We start from the raw sequence: 16,471 nt of genomic DNA on the forward strand, positions 1-16,471 counted from the left end.
GAATGGACAAACAGAAGAGTTGCTACAAACAAGTGTGCCAAATATTTACACGCGTACTTGGGTGCTTTGTTGAATTAACACCAAAGCATAATTTCATCCACAAAGTTAACAACATGCACTGGAGGGTTACATGTCATGTAATTCACAAAAATGGATGGCAAACATATCAAAATTATGTTTAAATGACTGGGCATGGAATTTAACAGCCCATTGCTAGTAATAAATGAGAGCTGTTATTGATGACATCCAGGGACTGTGATGGTTGGCAGCTGGAATGGATTATCAGCAAGACTTTTCTAGATCAGTCTAGATCAGGAAGGCAGCTCAGGCAAGGCACCAAAACAGAATGGAAAAGTGATCCTGCAACCACCAGCATCAAGTCACCTGCACAAGTTTTCCCTAACTACGCTATCTGGATCATGGAATGTTTATAAGGTGGCTGCAGAGCTTTTCAAGTCGAGTTCAAGCAATCACCAAGTGATACTATTCCCCCAGCTGTCCCTTTGTTTGGCTTCCAAAATGTATTTAATTTTAATCCAAGAAATTTGTGTTGCAAATAAGGATAGGCAGTTAGGGAGTGTTGAGATTGGGACAGAAAGACTAGGTATGCAAAACATCCCATCTTCTGTTATTACCCCATTCCCCAGAGCAAAGATGTTAAAATGTTTCTCAGCCTTCAGCTGAGGCATATCACCATGATATTTTCTGAAAAATCCTCTTTGCCCAGGATTTTCTCCTGGGAAGCTGAGAATTATCTGATTGCTTGGGAATGTGGTCTGGAGATAGTTTACTGACAGGTGCATCTTTGATTGGTTCCATGTGAATTGTTTTTAATTAATGACCAATCACCATCAGCTGTGTCAGGCTCTGAGGAGTCCATCATGAGCTTTCATTATCATTCTTGTTAAGCCTTCTGATGTATCCTTTCTCTTTCTTGAGTATAGTTTTAGTATAGCATTATTTTAATATAATAAAATATCATGAAATAATAAATCAGCCTTATGAGAACATGGAATCAAATTCTTATGTCTCACCTCATCCTGGGGACCTCACAATACCAGAGAGGCATACAAACTGATGTGGAAAGTAGGCTGGAGCTAAGGAAAGGTTGTTTTGGAAAAAAGATTTAGAGAGGTACAGGGTGTGATCCAGCCAGAGGAGACTTCTGCTGGCACCAGGGAGAAACTCCTCAGACCTCCCTGCTGGGGACAGAAATCATTCAACTTACAGGTCCTGTGACAATGCAGATGGCGTGCTCGTGGCAGCCTCCATTGAAGCCATCAGCACAAGGGTTTATTGGAAGGCAGGTGAAGCCATCTCCCTTGTAGCCCTTCTGGCAGCTACAGAAGACTTTCACCCCGTGCTGCGTGCATTCAGCTGCCTTGTGGCACCCACCATTGTTCTGTTTGCAGAGTTCTGCAGCTGCAGGGAAAAAAAAAAACAAATTAGTAAAGTCTGCTTTTAAAGAGGATGTTCTTCATAAAGACAAATCATCACTTGTAGGGGGATACAGTATTGGTAAATGAAGGTGGCAAAGAATGTAATCTTATCCCCTAAAGAGTTGCAGCTGGGTTAATTACTAAAGATTAGGAGCAGGCCTGATGTTAACAGGCCACACCTGTAGCCAATAAGAAAAGAGTGTTATAAAAGAGTGGATTGGTGGGAAGTGGAGTCAGTTGGCTGCTGTGAGGACAAGGAAGAGTCAGTGCTAAGAGGAGCTGCCTACAAGAAACATCAAGGAGGTATGAAACTCTGGCAATATGGAACCCTTGCAATGTAATGACAATAGAACTCTTGCACTATAATGACAACAATCACTAGTCCTTTCACACTAAAAATACTAGAATACTTGTTGGGGGAAAAAAACTGTTTCTATTTTCTGAGGCATTACTGAATTTTTGTGAGTCTATCCCTTAGGGCTCTGACAGCCTTGTCAGGCGATCTTGACTCAGGAGACATGGCACCAACCTTCAGATTTCTGGCCAGGTTGACTTTGGAAGATGCAAGACACCTGTTTGACAAAGAAGAACTGTTTCTGTAGCAGTACTACCAGGGAACTGCCTTGCCTATGGGCATAAAAAAATCATAGGATCATTTTTGTTGGAAAAGCCTTTTGATATCTTTGTGTCACACTGTAAGTCCTCTGAGGGAAACCCTGCTGCCTTCAAAACCTGACTGAAGTGCACTTGCTGCCCATACTCCTGCTTGGTAAAGTCTGGAGAAGTCTGATTTAGAAAAACCTGAACTCCCTATATCCTGAATTTGTTTCACCCACTGCAAAGTGGAAGTTTTCAGGGTGGGCAGTAACTGCATTGCTGTGTGTGTGCAAGAGGGAAGGACCTGCCCTGTGGCCCTGGCTGGGGTGGGAGCTCACCTGTGCACGTGATCCCATCCCCGTCGTACAAGGGCTTGCACTGGCACGTGTTGTTCTCTGTGCAGATGGCGTTGGCCGAGCAGCTCGGGGAGCACACTGGTGGCAGAGCTGCAGGGAAGGCAGGACAGCTGGAATCAAACAGCTCTGGCAACACAATGCCCTCGTTTCATGCAGGAGGAGAACCCTTAGCACCAGTCTGGCTAAGAGGAAAATTTGTAAGAGTTTTATTTTTTCACTGCCACAGCCCAAAGCCTCTCCACAGGGGAGGCAGGAACTCGTATTGCCATATCACAAAAGAGGAGACTGTGGGGTGAAGGGAGCAGAGTTCCCAAGTGCTCCTGACATTTTTTAACCCTTTCTGTTTTATCTATGGAAACCTTCTGTTGAACTGCAAGTAGTTTCAACCCCTAGCTCCATGGGCAGACTGGTGAGAGCAGGCAGAGACCTAGCTTGGTTTCACACAGCCGGCCAGTCCATCCTGTTTCACAGAAACATCGTCCTGTGCCCGAGTACCCTTCATCGCACTGCCCGTTGTTCTTGCATTCACAAGCTGGAAAAGAAACACAGAGATCACGTGCAGAGGGGGAAAGCCTTTCTCTAGAGAAACATCATCATGGCGGTTTAGATACAGTATTGCCCAGAAATAATTTAGATGAGTCTACCTTCATGGTATTTAACCATGAAGCCAGTCAAGCAGAGGACCAAACTTTGCAGAGGGGTTGGGCAATTGTCATCCTTGGAGGTTTTCAAGTCCTGAACAACATGAGCTCAGAACTGATCTGTTTTGAGAAGGAGTTGGGCTAGAGACCTTCTGAAGCCCCTTCCAATCTGAGTTAACCTGTGGTCCTGTGATTTTATAATTGGCATTTGTTCAATGTGCCTCTGAAAATGAAAATTAGTATTGACATGCACATTGCTGTGGAGTAGGAAACTGTACAGAGAACTGTGGCAGGAAAGAGTTAACAGCTGAACTGAAGACCCAGACAAATCAGTCCTAATGAACAGCACCTGTTAATTGTGGGGAGGCCAGAGAAAAGCAAGGTGTGGTGAGGGACAGTGCTTGGCTGCTCTGTGGGAGAGGGTCCAGCTGAGTAAGGAAGCCAGCTATGAGGTTAGTAAACTTTTCTGTAAAATGGAGACAAGTTACCTGTAATTTCTTTTTTTTTTAGAGTTTCAGAAATTTTTGTGACTAAAATCTTTTGGATTCCTTCAGTTCCTTTTATTAGGTGAGGCTTTGCTGCTTCTGCCCTCCAGCCTGAGGTGTAATGGTCTGTTTAATCTATAGGTGATGTTTTTTCCTCTCTAGGCCCTGCAATAACTTATGTGCTGAATCCTTCCTAAAGAATGATTCATGGCTCTCTGTTTTTATAATGTTATGCTGCAGCATCCTTTATGGTCTTATATTTCTTCTTGAAATATTGTTGTTGTTTAGAGAAGAAAATTATGGGGATTTGTGGAATTGATTTTTTTCATACCTGTCCTGCCGAAAAGGAGCTTCACTTGCTGGCTTTTTCACTTCATTTGATTAGTTAATTTTTGTCTGACTTAAATCTACATCAAAAGGAAGGGGCTATAAACCTTTTTTCTCTTAAATTTCATAATCTGATTTCAAGGTAATGGCTCATACGTTTTATGCTATGGTGTGCTATAAAATGATGAATTGTAGGTAGTTATAATCCTGAGAATCTGTGTCCAAGCCTGTTGTTTTGCATATGATCCCCCCCATCCTACGTGCCTCAGGAGCAGCACAGGTGCACAGGGTTAGGATGGAAGCATTTGTTTTAACTTCTTATCTGAAAGGCTTTATGTCAGGAAAACATTTAAGTTTAAAGGGAGATATTGATCCTGCTCCCACCTAGTTTACATTTGAAGTGAGAGAGAGGTGGATTTTGTGAGCAGTTGCTTGGCTGTCCCTCTTCACGAACAGCCCTCACCTTGGCTACCTTTTTCCAAGTAGCGCATGGCCTCCTGCATTCCTTCAGGAGCCATGTTACTAAAATCCTCTCTTAAGCTTTATGGGGATGGAGGAGGAAGCTGTGCTGTAGCTAAAACCACTTGTTGCTGGAGGCCCTGCTTCTGTTCTATTACTGATACACTGTGTAAGAGTAGGAGGTCTTGTGCAGACACAGCCCTGCGTGCCCTCGTCTCCTCCTCCCTTCTGAGACCTTGTGCCATGCCCTGGTGTGAGGAGGCACTTGGGAAAAATACTGATGTTTAGAGGGCAGCTTTCCTTGGCTTACTCAGGAACTCCTTGCTGACAGAGCAGTTTAGTTTGCCTGTGGGAAGGGAGCTCAGACGTACGCCTGCAGGTGAAGCCGTATCTGCCGGGCAGGCACAGCTCGCACGCGGTCCCGTTGAAGCCGCCGCTGCAGCGGCACTCTCCGGTCCCCGTGTAGCCGTCATCACAGGAGCCATGGCCATTGCATGGCGTCTCTGGGCCCCCTGGGCAAGCTGAAAAAAAAGTGACTCTTTAGCTCAGGTGCACATTTATTCATTTTCACTGTTGGTTCTGTAGCGTTCTGTAAAAATCAAGTGGAGAGTGCCCGCAAATGTGTCTCTCCTGAGGCGTGTAAAAGTGGCTGTGACACTTGGGACTACTGTGAGCCCTGTGCTCTAAATTCCCTGGCACACTTCCACAGCTCCTATCAGAAAGGTGCTGAGGATCTTTCCAGCCCTGACTTGTGGATGCTGCTATCTGGCTGCTTGCTCGTTCAGACCCATCTGTGAATGGCACTTCCCAAACTGAGCCTTTCTTGAGTGTTTCTGTGGCTCTATATACTCTCAGGCTGACCCCAAAGGCCCCACATGCATGGGATCTGCATTTGTCTCTGTGAAACTGGGACAGAGCAAGCTGGCAGGGCTGTGTGTGACTGGACCTATCTGCCAGCAGAGATCCTGACCTGGATTGTGCCCTGGTATGCCCTGGTAGGAGCCCCAGTACTGCTCCCCTGAAGGGCTGGCAGGTGAAGGAGAACAGTCTGGAAGTGTCTGCTAACAAACTGCTGAGATGGAGCCTCCCAAATGGTCTCCACCTGTTCAGAACTACAACTTCTGAGTTTACTCTGCTGGTGAGTGCACTTGCGTGTGGCTGAGCAGTCATGCACTGGTTCTCAGGTGTGTGCTGGTGTTGCTGTGTGAACCCAAACTTGTGTTCAAAGGATTTTCAGATGGTGACCTGCTCAGCAGGACAGCCTTTACTCTCTGTAGCACTCACCTGCTATCACTATGGAGTTTAAAATTTGCTCTAAATGTGTGAGATAATCTGAATTGAAGAAGCACCTTACACCTTGTGCTCTTCAGCTCTTACAACCAAACTCCCTCATTTTGCAGCTGCTCTCTCCTCATGCCCCTTATCCCACTTCTCCCAGTTTTGCCTGCTGGGCGCTACACAGCTGCCCTGGGGAAGGGGAGGGCACAGGATGGCCGTGTGGGTGGGAATCCTACCTTGGCAGTCTGGCCCGAAGTAGCCCTTGCAGCACTTGGCTATGTGGATGACCATGGAGCAGTTCCTGCGGCACCCGTCCCTCCGCAGCCCGTAGGACTCGTAGGTGCACCACTGCATCCCTTCCTGTGGGGCATGAATGGCAGCACGGAGAGAGGAGAGGGAGAACACAGCAGAATGAGTGCTGCTGAACGGAGTTTGGTTTTTTCCTCTTTAAATTGTTATTTCTGATGGACATTGAATCAAAATGTGATGTGTGAAGGGGGCGGGTGGGAGACCCCCACCCTCTCTGATTCCTGACATGCTGAGCAGCATTCCTGAGAGTGCAGGGGCTGCTCTAGAGTCACCTGAAGCACTTTTACACTGGGTGGTGTGAGACCAACAAGCATTCCCCACCACCAGCAGCACCCACGTATTTGCCCAGGGACAGCTTTGTCACCTGTTATAGATGGATAATGAGATGATTGGGTCTTGCAATTAAAAGATAACTATTGTGTGAATATTAAGAAAAGCTTTAGTGATGTACAGTTATGTTATTGTAGTTGAGATGTCCTCTGTTCTCCCCACAGTTCCCTTTCCCCCCTGTACTGTTGCCATCAGACAGCCTGGGCTGTCTAGGACAGGTACAAAGAAGCTGCACAGGTGTCCCTGGCATGGGGCAGTGGGGAATGGAAAAGCTTGGTGCTTAGGGGGGCAGCATGGCAACACCTGACCTCCAATCCAGTTACAAGCAGGCAGTTTCCACTGATAAATGGCAAAGAAGAGCTGACTGACAGACTTTGGGAGGGACCAGGGCTGGCTGATGCAACCCCAGGGGTATAAAAGACTGAGCATCCATCTTGAACCAGCCACGTGGTGTCCACGAGGGCAGTTCCCAGTGCTGTGAATTTTTCCTTATGTAATCCTTTTGTTGTATTTTTGGTAAGGTTTAATAAACCTTTTTAAATTTTCAAAGTGAGCAGTTGTTTCTCACAGCTTAATAGTGTGGTAGCATGGTCAAAGCTTCTCTTTTTATTTATTCTAAGAAACTTTTTCTAGTCTGCTGTTGTGAAGTATAGAGAAGAGCATGTTAGTCTGCTTACGTGTGAGATTTGAATGTTTTACCTTTGGTTTTGTCCCTGGAGGGCATTTGGAGTTACTGAAACAGCTAGCACAATGCCCCTGGAAAAGGGAAAAAAAAGTATATTAAAATAATGGCTACAAAAGGCTATTTGACTTGGACAAAAAGTCTGTTTTGTGAGAGCAGAAAAGGTAAAGCTTATTGCACTTAAAAAAATAGAAAACGGTGGAGGAGTAAGAGAGGAGAGTGACAACAAAATAGTTGCAATAATTTAGTGCCACAAAAATGCAAGAAAATAGTTTTGATACCAGAATATAAGTTCTGGAAGAGGAAACTGGTCTGAGCTTAAAGAAGGAGGGAAGAGATGATGAATGTTCTTCAAACAAGTATTGATGTCATCTGTATTAGACCTGGATGTCTAATTTAGAGTACAGAAAAATGTTTGCTGCTCAGGAGCTGCTTATGAAATTTGAGGAGATGATATCTGTTTAATTTCATTTAATGACATCATAAACAAAAGGCAACTTGAGCAGTTGGGATATCCATAATAATTGGTTTTATAATTGAAGTACGTGTTCCAGGAAGCTTTTTTTAAAGACTGACTACCTAAAAGTTCTTTTACTTCTAGGAAATTTTTTCATACTTTCAAATTAAACTGAAGTAAACTTGGTCTTGAAACTGTTTGAAGATGACTTTCAACATTTCCCATTTGTGGGACCCATCAAAGTTAATGGAGGAAACTTCCTCCACGCTAACAGTGCCTGTTCAGGTGTGTTAAAAACAAGAAATGTCAGAGACTGAGACAGAGTAGGCAGTTCTCTATCTTGTGTCCTTCATACCCTGAGCTGCAGGAGTAGCAATGCTGTTCTTTTTTAATAGGGGACTTTGTAAACCTGATCTCTATGGACAAATCTCTAGTGTGAACTTCCACTAATTCAAAAGCACGACAGAAAGATTTGTGCTTGCTCAAGTGTTTGCTTGCAGGTTGTTTCTAAGGTCTTCAGTGCCACCGCTTCTCCTGTGTGCTGCTTTGTGTGGATACAGGATTTGTGCTGGGCTGCTGTGAGGCATTGTGCTGCACTCCTGAATCTCTGCCTGCAGCAAGCAGAGGGGCTTTCCTGGCAGGAGTGCCGGAGCTGCAGGGAGTGTTACCCCACTGAAGGTGCACATTGGCGCTTGGCTGTGTGTCTGTCAGGCTGGGGGACCCCGTGGGGCACTGACCGTGATCTCCATGGTGAGGAAGCTGTCGCAGCGGCCCCCCAGGCTGGGCTCTGTCAGCAGGCAGTTGATGCCGTAGGCGACGCCGCCGTCGAACTCCAGCTGCCGCTGCACCACCTTGCACTGCCCGTCGTTCAGGAAAAGGGCGCCCTGGGAGAGGGGGACAGGGCAAGTCATGAGCTGCTCCTCCTCCCTGGGGTCCTGCTCTCTGTAGGAATGCTCTCAGGGCAAGGTGGAATGTCAAACTGCCCCGTAAGTAAAACTGATGGCTACAGGGGCTCAAACCCAGTTTTGGGGACTCTCTTCCTATGGGCAGACGTGTGTCCAGCTCTGGAGTTCCCAACACAGGAAGGATGTGGGCCTGTTGGAGCAAGTCCAGAGGAGGGTCATGAAGGTACTCAGAGGGCTGGAGCACCTCTCCTATGAGGGTGGGCTGAGAGAGTTGGGTCTGTTCAGCTGGGAGAAGAGAAGGCTTCAGGGAGACCCTTCCAGTCCCTAAGTGGGGATATGTGAGAATTGGAAAAGGATTTTTAGCAAGGGCGTGTCATGATAAGACAAGAGATAATGGATTTAAACTGAAGTAAGGTGTGTTTAGACTGGATTTTGGGAAGAAATTCTTTACTGTGAGGTTAGTGAGGCACTGGAAGAAGTTGCCCAGAGAGTTGTGGATGCCCCATCCCTGGAAGTGTTCATGGACAGATTGAATGGGACTTTGAGCAACCTGGTCTAGTGTAAGGTGTCACTGTTCATAACGGGGGGGGCGGAACAAAATGATCTTCAAGATTCCTTCCAACCCAAATCATTCTATGATTCTATGATATCTTTTTTTTTCTGTAGAGGACACAGTATCCCAGTCCTATGTTCACAGGTTTATCTTATGTGTCTTTAGACTTAGATGCTTGCCAGGTATGATCTGATACATTTGCAGAGAAAAATGTGACATTGTTCTGGTTTATCAGGCTATGTGTTCCTGCAGCCTTAGCTTGGAACTGCTTACACACCAGAGTTTGCATGCAGATGCTGCATTCATGGGGTTCAAAACCAGGCTGATCTTGGTGGTTTTGCACTAAGAAAACTTCTACTATTGTAGAAGTTAAAGTGTGCTGGTATTTCAGTTTCAAGATGACTGAGAGCTGTTTTGAACAAACAGCATCTTACAACAGAGCAAATGGCAGCTCCAAAAAGCCCTGCAAACCATACAGTATGCTCAATCTATTCGTGTGGCTCTTGGCATGTAGGGGTGATGACCAAGGAAGTTTTGGTGCCACTGACCCTCCCTGGGAGCTGTACAAAGGCAGAGTTTGGTCTGCAGGAGCAGATCCTGCAGCAGGAGTGAGGAATAAACGCGCCAGCAGAGCAAGCACTTACAATTTCCCCGTTATCCCCACAGCTCACGGTGAGGTTGGAGCCCTGCAGGGTCTTCAGTGGGGTGGAGCTGGGGAGCTGGTAGGCCAATACCTGGGAAGGAAAAGGGGAGCTGCACATGTCTGGGCTTGCAGCGTGTTCTGCCTGTGGCAACGCTCCCAAAATGCAAGGGCTTACCGCGGCATCACGGACAATGTGGAATTTGAGGTACTGCACCAGCTTGTTGGTGTTGGACTTCTTGAAGAGGAAGTCCTGCTGCTCCTGGGGCAGCCCACGGATGGCTGTGTCGGTGGGCCAGAAGAGCGTGACTGGTTTGTGAATGGGATCATTGATCAGCCCCAGCAGGTTGTTCTTCTGCAACCAAGCAACAATTGGGGCGGCAGATTAATGCTCTGTCCAAAGTGACACTGACCCTGTGGGGTGAATGTCAGGTGGAACTGGGGTGTGCTGCTCTGTGGGCTGCCTGGTCACCAGCCTGCAAACACCTAGACTTAAAAAAGCAGATGTGTGAGTTGAACTTGATATGCAGTAGGACAGAGCTGAGTGGGGAAGGGAAAGGTGGCTGTGGGTCTGCTTGACATCCCCAAGCTCTGAGGGAGTGTGACTGGTGGTGAGCAGGGTTCTTGTGTACTTTACGATGAGCTCTTCGGTTCTCCTGAACAAAATCCTGACAGGGATGTTCTCTGTGTGTGTTTGTGTCTAAAAGAAAAAAATAATTTACAACCTTTCCCCAATGGCTCTTGTGTCCTTACCTCTAGCAAAGTGCTGAACAGAATGTACCCATGCTTGGCTGCAACCATTTTAAGACTTTCCTACAAAGAAAGAAAAGTGAGTTATTTACCTAAGAAATACATTATTTGAGTATTAAAAAACCAGATAAGAGCTTGCTTTTCCCTGTAAGTCACTTTTTGTTATAAAATCAAAGCTGCTATAAAAACCCTCTGCAGAAATCCTTTTATACTGTCCTTACTTTATCTGTAATTCTGGTGAATTTGAAATATAATATTTATTTGTTTGTATAAGGTCTTTTTAGCGTCACTTTTTTGTTGACTTATATGATTATATCTGATGGTAACTGTGGAAAAGCCCCTGGGTTGGCAATGGTGATAAGCTGCACATACCTTCTTGAGGGGGAAATCCTGCATCTGTGAAGGGACCAGGATTTGGTTTATGACATGGATCACACCATTTGTGCCAACAGTATCACTGAGTACAATTTCAGCTTTGTTGTTCAAAACCAGTGAGTTCTGGAAAGGCAACAAAAATATTTTTTTCTGTGAAACCTTGTGGGAAAGTGAGGCTGATGCTGAATTGCTTTGATATCATGAGCCCAGACCACCTTTTCTTTGCAGCAAACAGTACTTTCAGCTTTGTTTGCTTTTTCAAACTCTCCTCATACTCATAAAGCCAGAGTCTGAGGATAAAATAACTTGTGTCAAAGCAAGGGTTGTGGAACTTGACTCTTGGAATACCAAACAAGTGCTGAACTCTTCAGCTGGAGAGGCAATCTTAGCTGAAAGTAATTTATTTATTTTTGTGCACCAGAGGAGGAAAGGGAACTGTTGCCATGATGTTTTCTGAAAAATCCCTTTGCCAGGATTTTTCTCTTGCGAAGCTGCAGAGGAAAAGAAAAACAATAATTATCTGCTGCTGTGGAATGCAACAGGTGCATTTTTGGTTGGTCCATGTTTATTGTTTCTAATTAATGGCCAATCACAGTCCAGCTGTCTTGGACTCTGAGAGTCATGATCTTTTGTTATCATTCTTTTCTATTCCTTTCAAGCCTTCTGATGAAATCCTTTCTTCTATCCTTTTAGTATAGTTTTAATATATAATTTTCTTTTAATATAAGATATATCATAAAATCATAAATCAGCCTTCAAAAACATGGAGTCAAGATTCTCATCTCTTCCCTCATCCTGGGACTCCTGCGAACACCACCACATTTGGTGACCCCAAGTGAAGAAAAATTCCACAGGAACCATTGAAATTTTTAAAAGGTGAATGAGAGTGGGCTGTTTTGCTGTTGTGTTCCCTGTCCCTCCATGTTTGTTACCTGTGAGTAGCTGATGTGTATGAGGTCACCCTGGAGAGAGGTGATGTTGGTGACGGCTGTCAGGTCCCTGTACAGCAGGCTGGCACAAGCCACCATGTGGTACCGGAGCACTTGGGCCAGCACTCCTTTGGCAGTCCAGTCCTTGACCTGCAGTGGGGAATGGAGAGGCTGAGAAGCAGCTGGGCAAGGCATCTGAAGAGAAAAGCTCATTTGTACTGAGCCCTTTTACGCACCCGTGGGTCGCTGTTCAGTACGTCTGTGTGAGGGACAAACAGGGTGAAAGGGCCGGGGCCTGAGATATCTCTGATGGACAAGGCCTGCCAAATGGAAGAGGAAAAAGCAGCAACGAGTTAATGCATGTGATGCCACACAGTGACAGGGACTGCCCTGTGGAGGGCAAGGTGGTGCCTGCAGCTCCATTGCTGTCATATTGAGTTCCCTTCCCTCAACACAAGGGTGAGAGACATTCCCCGTGTGGGCTTTGACTCCTAGCCTTGTCTGTCACCTTTGCTCACAGATATTCAATAGAAGATTTTGTCTTATAGCCATATCTTTATCTCCTCTGCAAAAACAAACAAGAGATGAGGGAATTAAATTTGTACTCTTAAGACTACAAATGGACCTGGGCTATTCAGGCACTTTGCAATGACCACTGATAATCTGTCCTGGGGTGACTTTATGATGCTTGTATCCCTATTTGAGAGGGATTGAGAGCTCTCTTAAAGCCACCTGTCTACCATGGTAGCAAAACTGAAACTGGATTATAGGTCTTCAGGTTAGCAGGCCAGTATACAGGTCTGTGCTGCCCTGAGGCTTCTGGTGAACAGAGAATTGCTGTCACCAGTCTCCAAAAATCTGTGAGAGCTGGCTGCACACTGGCTGTCTTGCAAGACACAGAACACCCTGTGATGTTTCAGGGAGGCAACTGAAATTGTTGCCTTTTGGAGATGCAGAAGGGGTAGTAAATTGTAGGGGGATAGAATATAGGAAAATATAGTGTAGAAAGTAACCTTACCCCTAAGGAGTTGCAGCTGGGCCAATTATCAGAGATTAGGAACAGGCCTGACTTTAACAGGCCACAGCTGTAAGCAATGAGAAGAAGAGTGCTATAAAAGAGTGAGGTGGCTGGGTAAGAAGGGAACTGGAGTCAGTTGGCTGCTTTGTGAGGAAGAAAGAGTCAGTGCTATGAGGAAATGCCCATGAGAAAACACCAAGAAGGTATGGAACTTTTGTGATGGGAGACAACAGTACGGGAACCCCTGCAATAAAATGACAACAGTAAATGAGGGGTATATTCTTGCTTCAGAATTCACATGAGATGTGCTGGCAGATCTCAGACCGTGAATGGGTGAAAGCTTCAGTTTTGTGCCCAGTCTGGATGTAGCCACAGCTGTCTCCACAAAGAGCAGCAGGCACGACTTTCCCAGGCCTTTTCTGGGGAAGGCTGTGAGAAGATCAGAGAAATGAATTGTTTCTCATTCTTATCTCCACTTGCTGTATCTGTGGTTGTGCACATGTGGAATGTGTAATGGAGATTTGTTTACCAAAGGGGTGATTTCTTAACTGGCCACTGGTGATGGTGTTTGGATTGATTGATCAATTGGATCTGTCTGTATCAGACTGTCTGTAAGGGAGCTTCTTAATAAGTATAGTGTAAGATAGAATAATAAAGCAATTGATCAGCCTTCTGCAATCATGGAGTTAATGCTAATTATTATCTGTCTGGGGGCCTGCAATGACATCTGGAGGCCTTACCTTTCTCTGTGACTTTGGTCTTGATCCTTAATAGGTCATTAATACTGTTTTAGTGACAGTTAATAGCTTACATTAGAGCATCTCAAGTGTTAGTGAATGACAATCCAAATCCAGTCCCAATTACATTGAAGGAAGTTGGTGCACACCAGATTCTTGTCTGCTTCTCTCTGCTTTACACTCGTGGGGGGAAAAAAAGGGACGAGAACTCCCCCATGAAAACCCAACAAACCCCAACCACTCAACCTTTGCTTACCTCTAAGTGAAAATAAAACCTAGATGTGTTGGAGTTCCTGAGAAGTTCCTGCAATTAAGAACAAGACTCTGTAACAATGCTACAAATGTGAGGCAACATCTGTGGAGTGTAAACAAATGCAGCACTCAGACAAGAAAGGGAACTTCAGGTTTGGAGTAAGTGCTGCATGTCTGTATTGCTTCTGTCCTGTTCTTACCTTACTCTGCCAAATAGCAGGCTTCTTTGGAACCTAAAACTCCCTAATACTGCACTCATAATGATTGCCCATTAGGGTTTTTGTTTGTTTTGGCAGTCAAAGTTGTCTTGCAGCACCCGTTCCTATTCCTGGTTTCTTGGATTGGGATAACTTCAAGTTCCAGTGTACAACTTTGTCCAAGAAAAAAGTGATGTGTTTCAACCATTGTATTAAGTAACTATGGGAAGAAAAATAGGGGACAGCAAACACGTGAAGCACTTTACCTGGAAGATGTTGCCTCGGCACTTAAATCCATCCCCAATGTAGTTGGGTTTGCAGGTGCAGGTCCTATCTGTCAGCTCAGTGTCATTACAGATGGCAAATTCACTGCAGCCTCCATTATTCTGGTAAGGGCAAAGTTTAAAATATATAATTTCTTCATTGCCAGGTGTATAAAACGATTCCAATTCACCCTTTCCCCCACATTTATATAATTTAGAAAGGTTTAATCTCAAGATCTTTCTGAAACCACATCTTGCTGGAATATCTGATGGCATATATTTTCTTCCAAACACTAAAAAGCATTTAGGATTTATAAAAAATAAAAATCTCCTTTTATGCAGAGGATTTAGTTTTGATTCCCTCCTTAATGTATTTATTCCATGATGCTGTGAGGAAGCAAAATATTTGCATGCAAGTCTCACTCTGCACCTTAGAGATGAGTCTTGGCTTCTCTGCCAATGCAGCACTGACTATTTTTATTATTTTTCATATTTATATAAATATGTAATAAATAAATGTATAAATATATAAATAAATATATAATAGTCGTTTATATTAAGGGGAACTATTTACACACTGTAAATCACTGGGAGGGTGCCAGGAGCCTGAATTTATGGAGGAGCATAGCACAGGACTGTCTGATGGCCCAGGTCAGCTGTAACAGGGACTTGCCTTGTCCTCATCTCTAAAACATCTCCTGTCTGCCCCTGAGTCCAGCATGGGCTTGGAGCAGAGGATGCATCTCACCCTGCATCCAGAGAGCTCCCTGTACCAAACCACGATATTCCTCACTCAAGAGCAGCTGTTGGGGCTCAGAGCTCTGCTCAGTCACAAGTAGGTGCTCCCCTGTTACCACTTCAGCTTGCAAAGAAGTTTTTATCCTGGGCTTGAGCTCAAATTGGGGGAAATTGAAAAACTTTCTTGGTCTTTTTTCTTCTTGTACTTGTTTCATGGTGTCCTTTCTGTTACTGATCATCTCAGGGATCCTTTCTCATGGGCCATGAGAGGGAGCAGAAACTCTTTTGGGAGCTGCCAGTGGGGCCTGACAGGTCAGAGACACACCTGGCTGTAAGGAGTGGGCTTGGGTGGATTTGCTGTGGATTTGGCTTAGGCAGACCCTTGGCTACCTGTGAAGCTTTGCTGCACAGAGGTTGGGTCATTGTGAAGCCAGGTTAGCCTCTGGTATGACATTGATGCTCCTCAGGATGATCTTTGTTTTTAACTCATAGTTAGCCTGGCATAAATAGTCAAGTGGAAGCAAAGCTGCTGGAACACAGCACAGGAAAAAAGCAAGAGAATTCAAAATCACAGGGAGAAATGGCTCATAGCTTTAAACTCCCCTTCCTCCAGGTTGTGTTTTTGCCCTTGCTCTTTCATCTCTGCAACCTTTCAAGGTCAGAGAAAGCCAGCTGAGAGGCCAGGCTGGGAGGGTGAGAATTGTTGTTGCTGTGCTCAGAGCACTGAGGATTAATGTACACAGAAGAGTGGATATGTCCCTGCTGCAGCTTGCCAAGAGGCTGCAGCTGGTGCAGAGACCCACACTGACTGCCAATATGTGGCTTTCAGCGTGTGAGCCAGCTTGTGCTAAACAAATGTGGCTGATTTTCAGCCTGCAGTGACAAGTGAGGCACAGAATGGGCAGTGCCATGGCCTGTCCAGGGTTGGGTGTTGTGGAAGGAAATGGTTTTGTTGGATTTTTGTAGGAATTCTCAATGACAAATAATTTGCTGACTTAGGTTTTGGCACTGCAGACCAGGGTCTGTTTTTCTGCATTGGATTTGAACTGAGGTATTTAAGACTCAATGATGAGTCCAGGCCCTCACTTATGTTTATGTCCAGGCTGCAGTTGAGGAAAAGCTCTTCCTGCATCTTTAGTTTCTCCCATAGTGAAAGCACTAAAGCTGAACCAAGAATACTTAAAGATTAGCCAAGTTAATGTAAATAGATTCTAAGCACACTTAATTTAGTTTAGAATGCATACAACCCCCAAAAGTGTAATTATAATGAGACCTGAAATTGTCTCCTTAAATGGATACTCACTTGTGAACACAGACTGATATAGGTGCAGGTTTTGCCATCTCCAGAATATCCCCTCAGGCAATTGCATACTGCCTACAAAGCAAAATCAGAAAACAAGCAGACACTGAAAAGTGCTTGATTTTTTTTTTTCAACACACAAATACACAGTTTCCTTTTTTTCCAGATAGTTTCATTGTGATAGGATGTGGAATTTATTAAGCTAAAAGTACATTATGTCTCCCAAAACAGTTTCCTGGCCAGTATGAGTAACCATAGACTGAGATTGGGAAGTAACAATTTTCATTAGGCTCTCTCTGCCTTTTTCCTGCCTATCCATCTCTGGTCTCCTCTCTGCTGTCCTGTTCACTTGAAATGACCCCTCAGACATCTGCATGTTATTGTCTTGCTGACAAAACAGGCTAAACCCTTAATTTATTTCCCTCATGTTTTTTTGGTTTTTTTTTTTTTTTTT

The 16,471-nt window shown here is 44.8% G+C and overlaps 1 protein-coding gene across 1 annotated transcript in view; it reads right to left on the reverse strand.

Annotated features, from left to right (window-relative positions):
* Positions 1 to 16,471, reverse strand: part of STAB2 (stabilin 2) — an 80,053-nt gene that overhangs the window by 8,790 nt on the left and 54,792 nt on the right. The window contains exons 42-57 of the mRNA XM_031057036.1: positions 16,021 to 16,092; positions 13,983 to 14,102; positions 13,524 to 13,571; positions 11,749 to 11,832; positions 11,516 to 11,662; positions 10,581 to 10,706; positions 10,212 to 10,271; positions 9,637 to 9,813; positions 9,463 to 9,552; positions 8,098 to 8,244; positions 6,921 to 6,977; positions 5,819 to 5,942; positions 4,676 to 4,825; positions 2,820 to 2,924; positions 2,375 to 2,482; positions 1,229 to 1,422 (exon numbers count right to left, since the gene is read on the reverse strand). Coding sequence (XP_030912896.1) covers positions 1,229 to 1,422; positions 2,375 to 2,482; positions 2,820 to 2,924; positions 4,676 to 4,825; positions 5,819 to 5,942; positions 6,921 to 6,977; positions 8,098 to 8,244; positions 9,463 to 9,552; positions 9,637 to 9,813; positions 10,212 to 10,271; positions 10,581 to 10,706; positions 11,516 to 11,662; positions 11,749 to 11,832; positions 13,524 to 13,571; positions 13,983 to 14,102; positions 16,021 to 16,092 — 1,809 coding nt within the window. The remainder of the gene's footprint in view (positions 1 to 1,228; positions 1,423 to 2,374; positions 2,483 to 2,819; positions 2,925 to 4,675; positions 4,826 to 5,818; positions 5,943 to 6,920; positions 6,978 to 8,097; positions 8,245 to 9,462; positions 9,553 to 9,636; positions 9,814 to 10,211; positions 10,272 to 10,580; positions 10,707 to 11,515; positions 11,663 to 11,748; positions 11,833 to 13,523; positions 13,572 to 13,982; positions 14,103 to 16,020; positions 16,093 to 16,471) is intronic.

Source organism: Geospiza fortis, unplaced genomic scaffold (genome assembly GCF_000277835.1).
Source record: "Geospiza fortis unplaced genomic scaffold, GeoFor_1.0 scaffold10, whole genome shotgun sequence".
Classification (NCBI taxonomy): Eukaryota; Metazoa; Chordata; class Aves; order Passeriformes; family Thraupidae; genus Geospiza; species Geospiza fortis.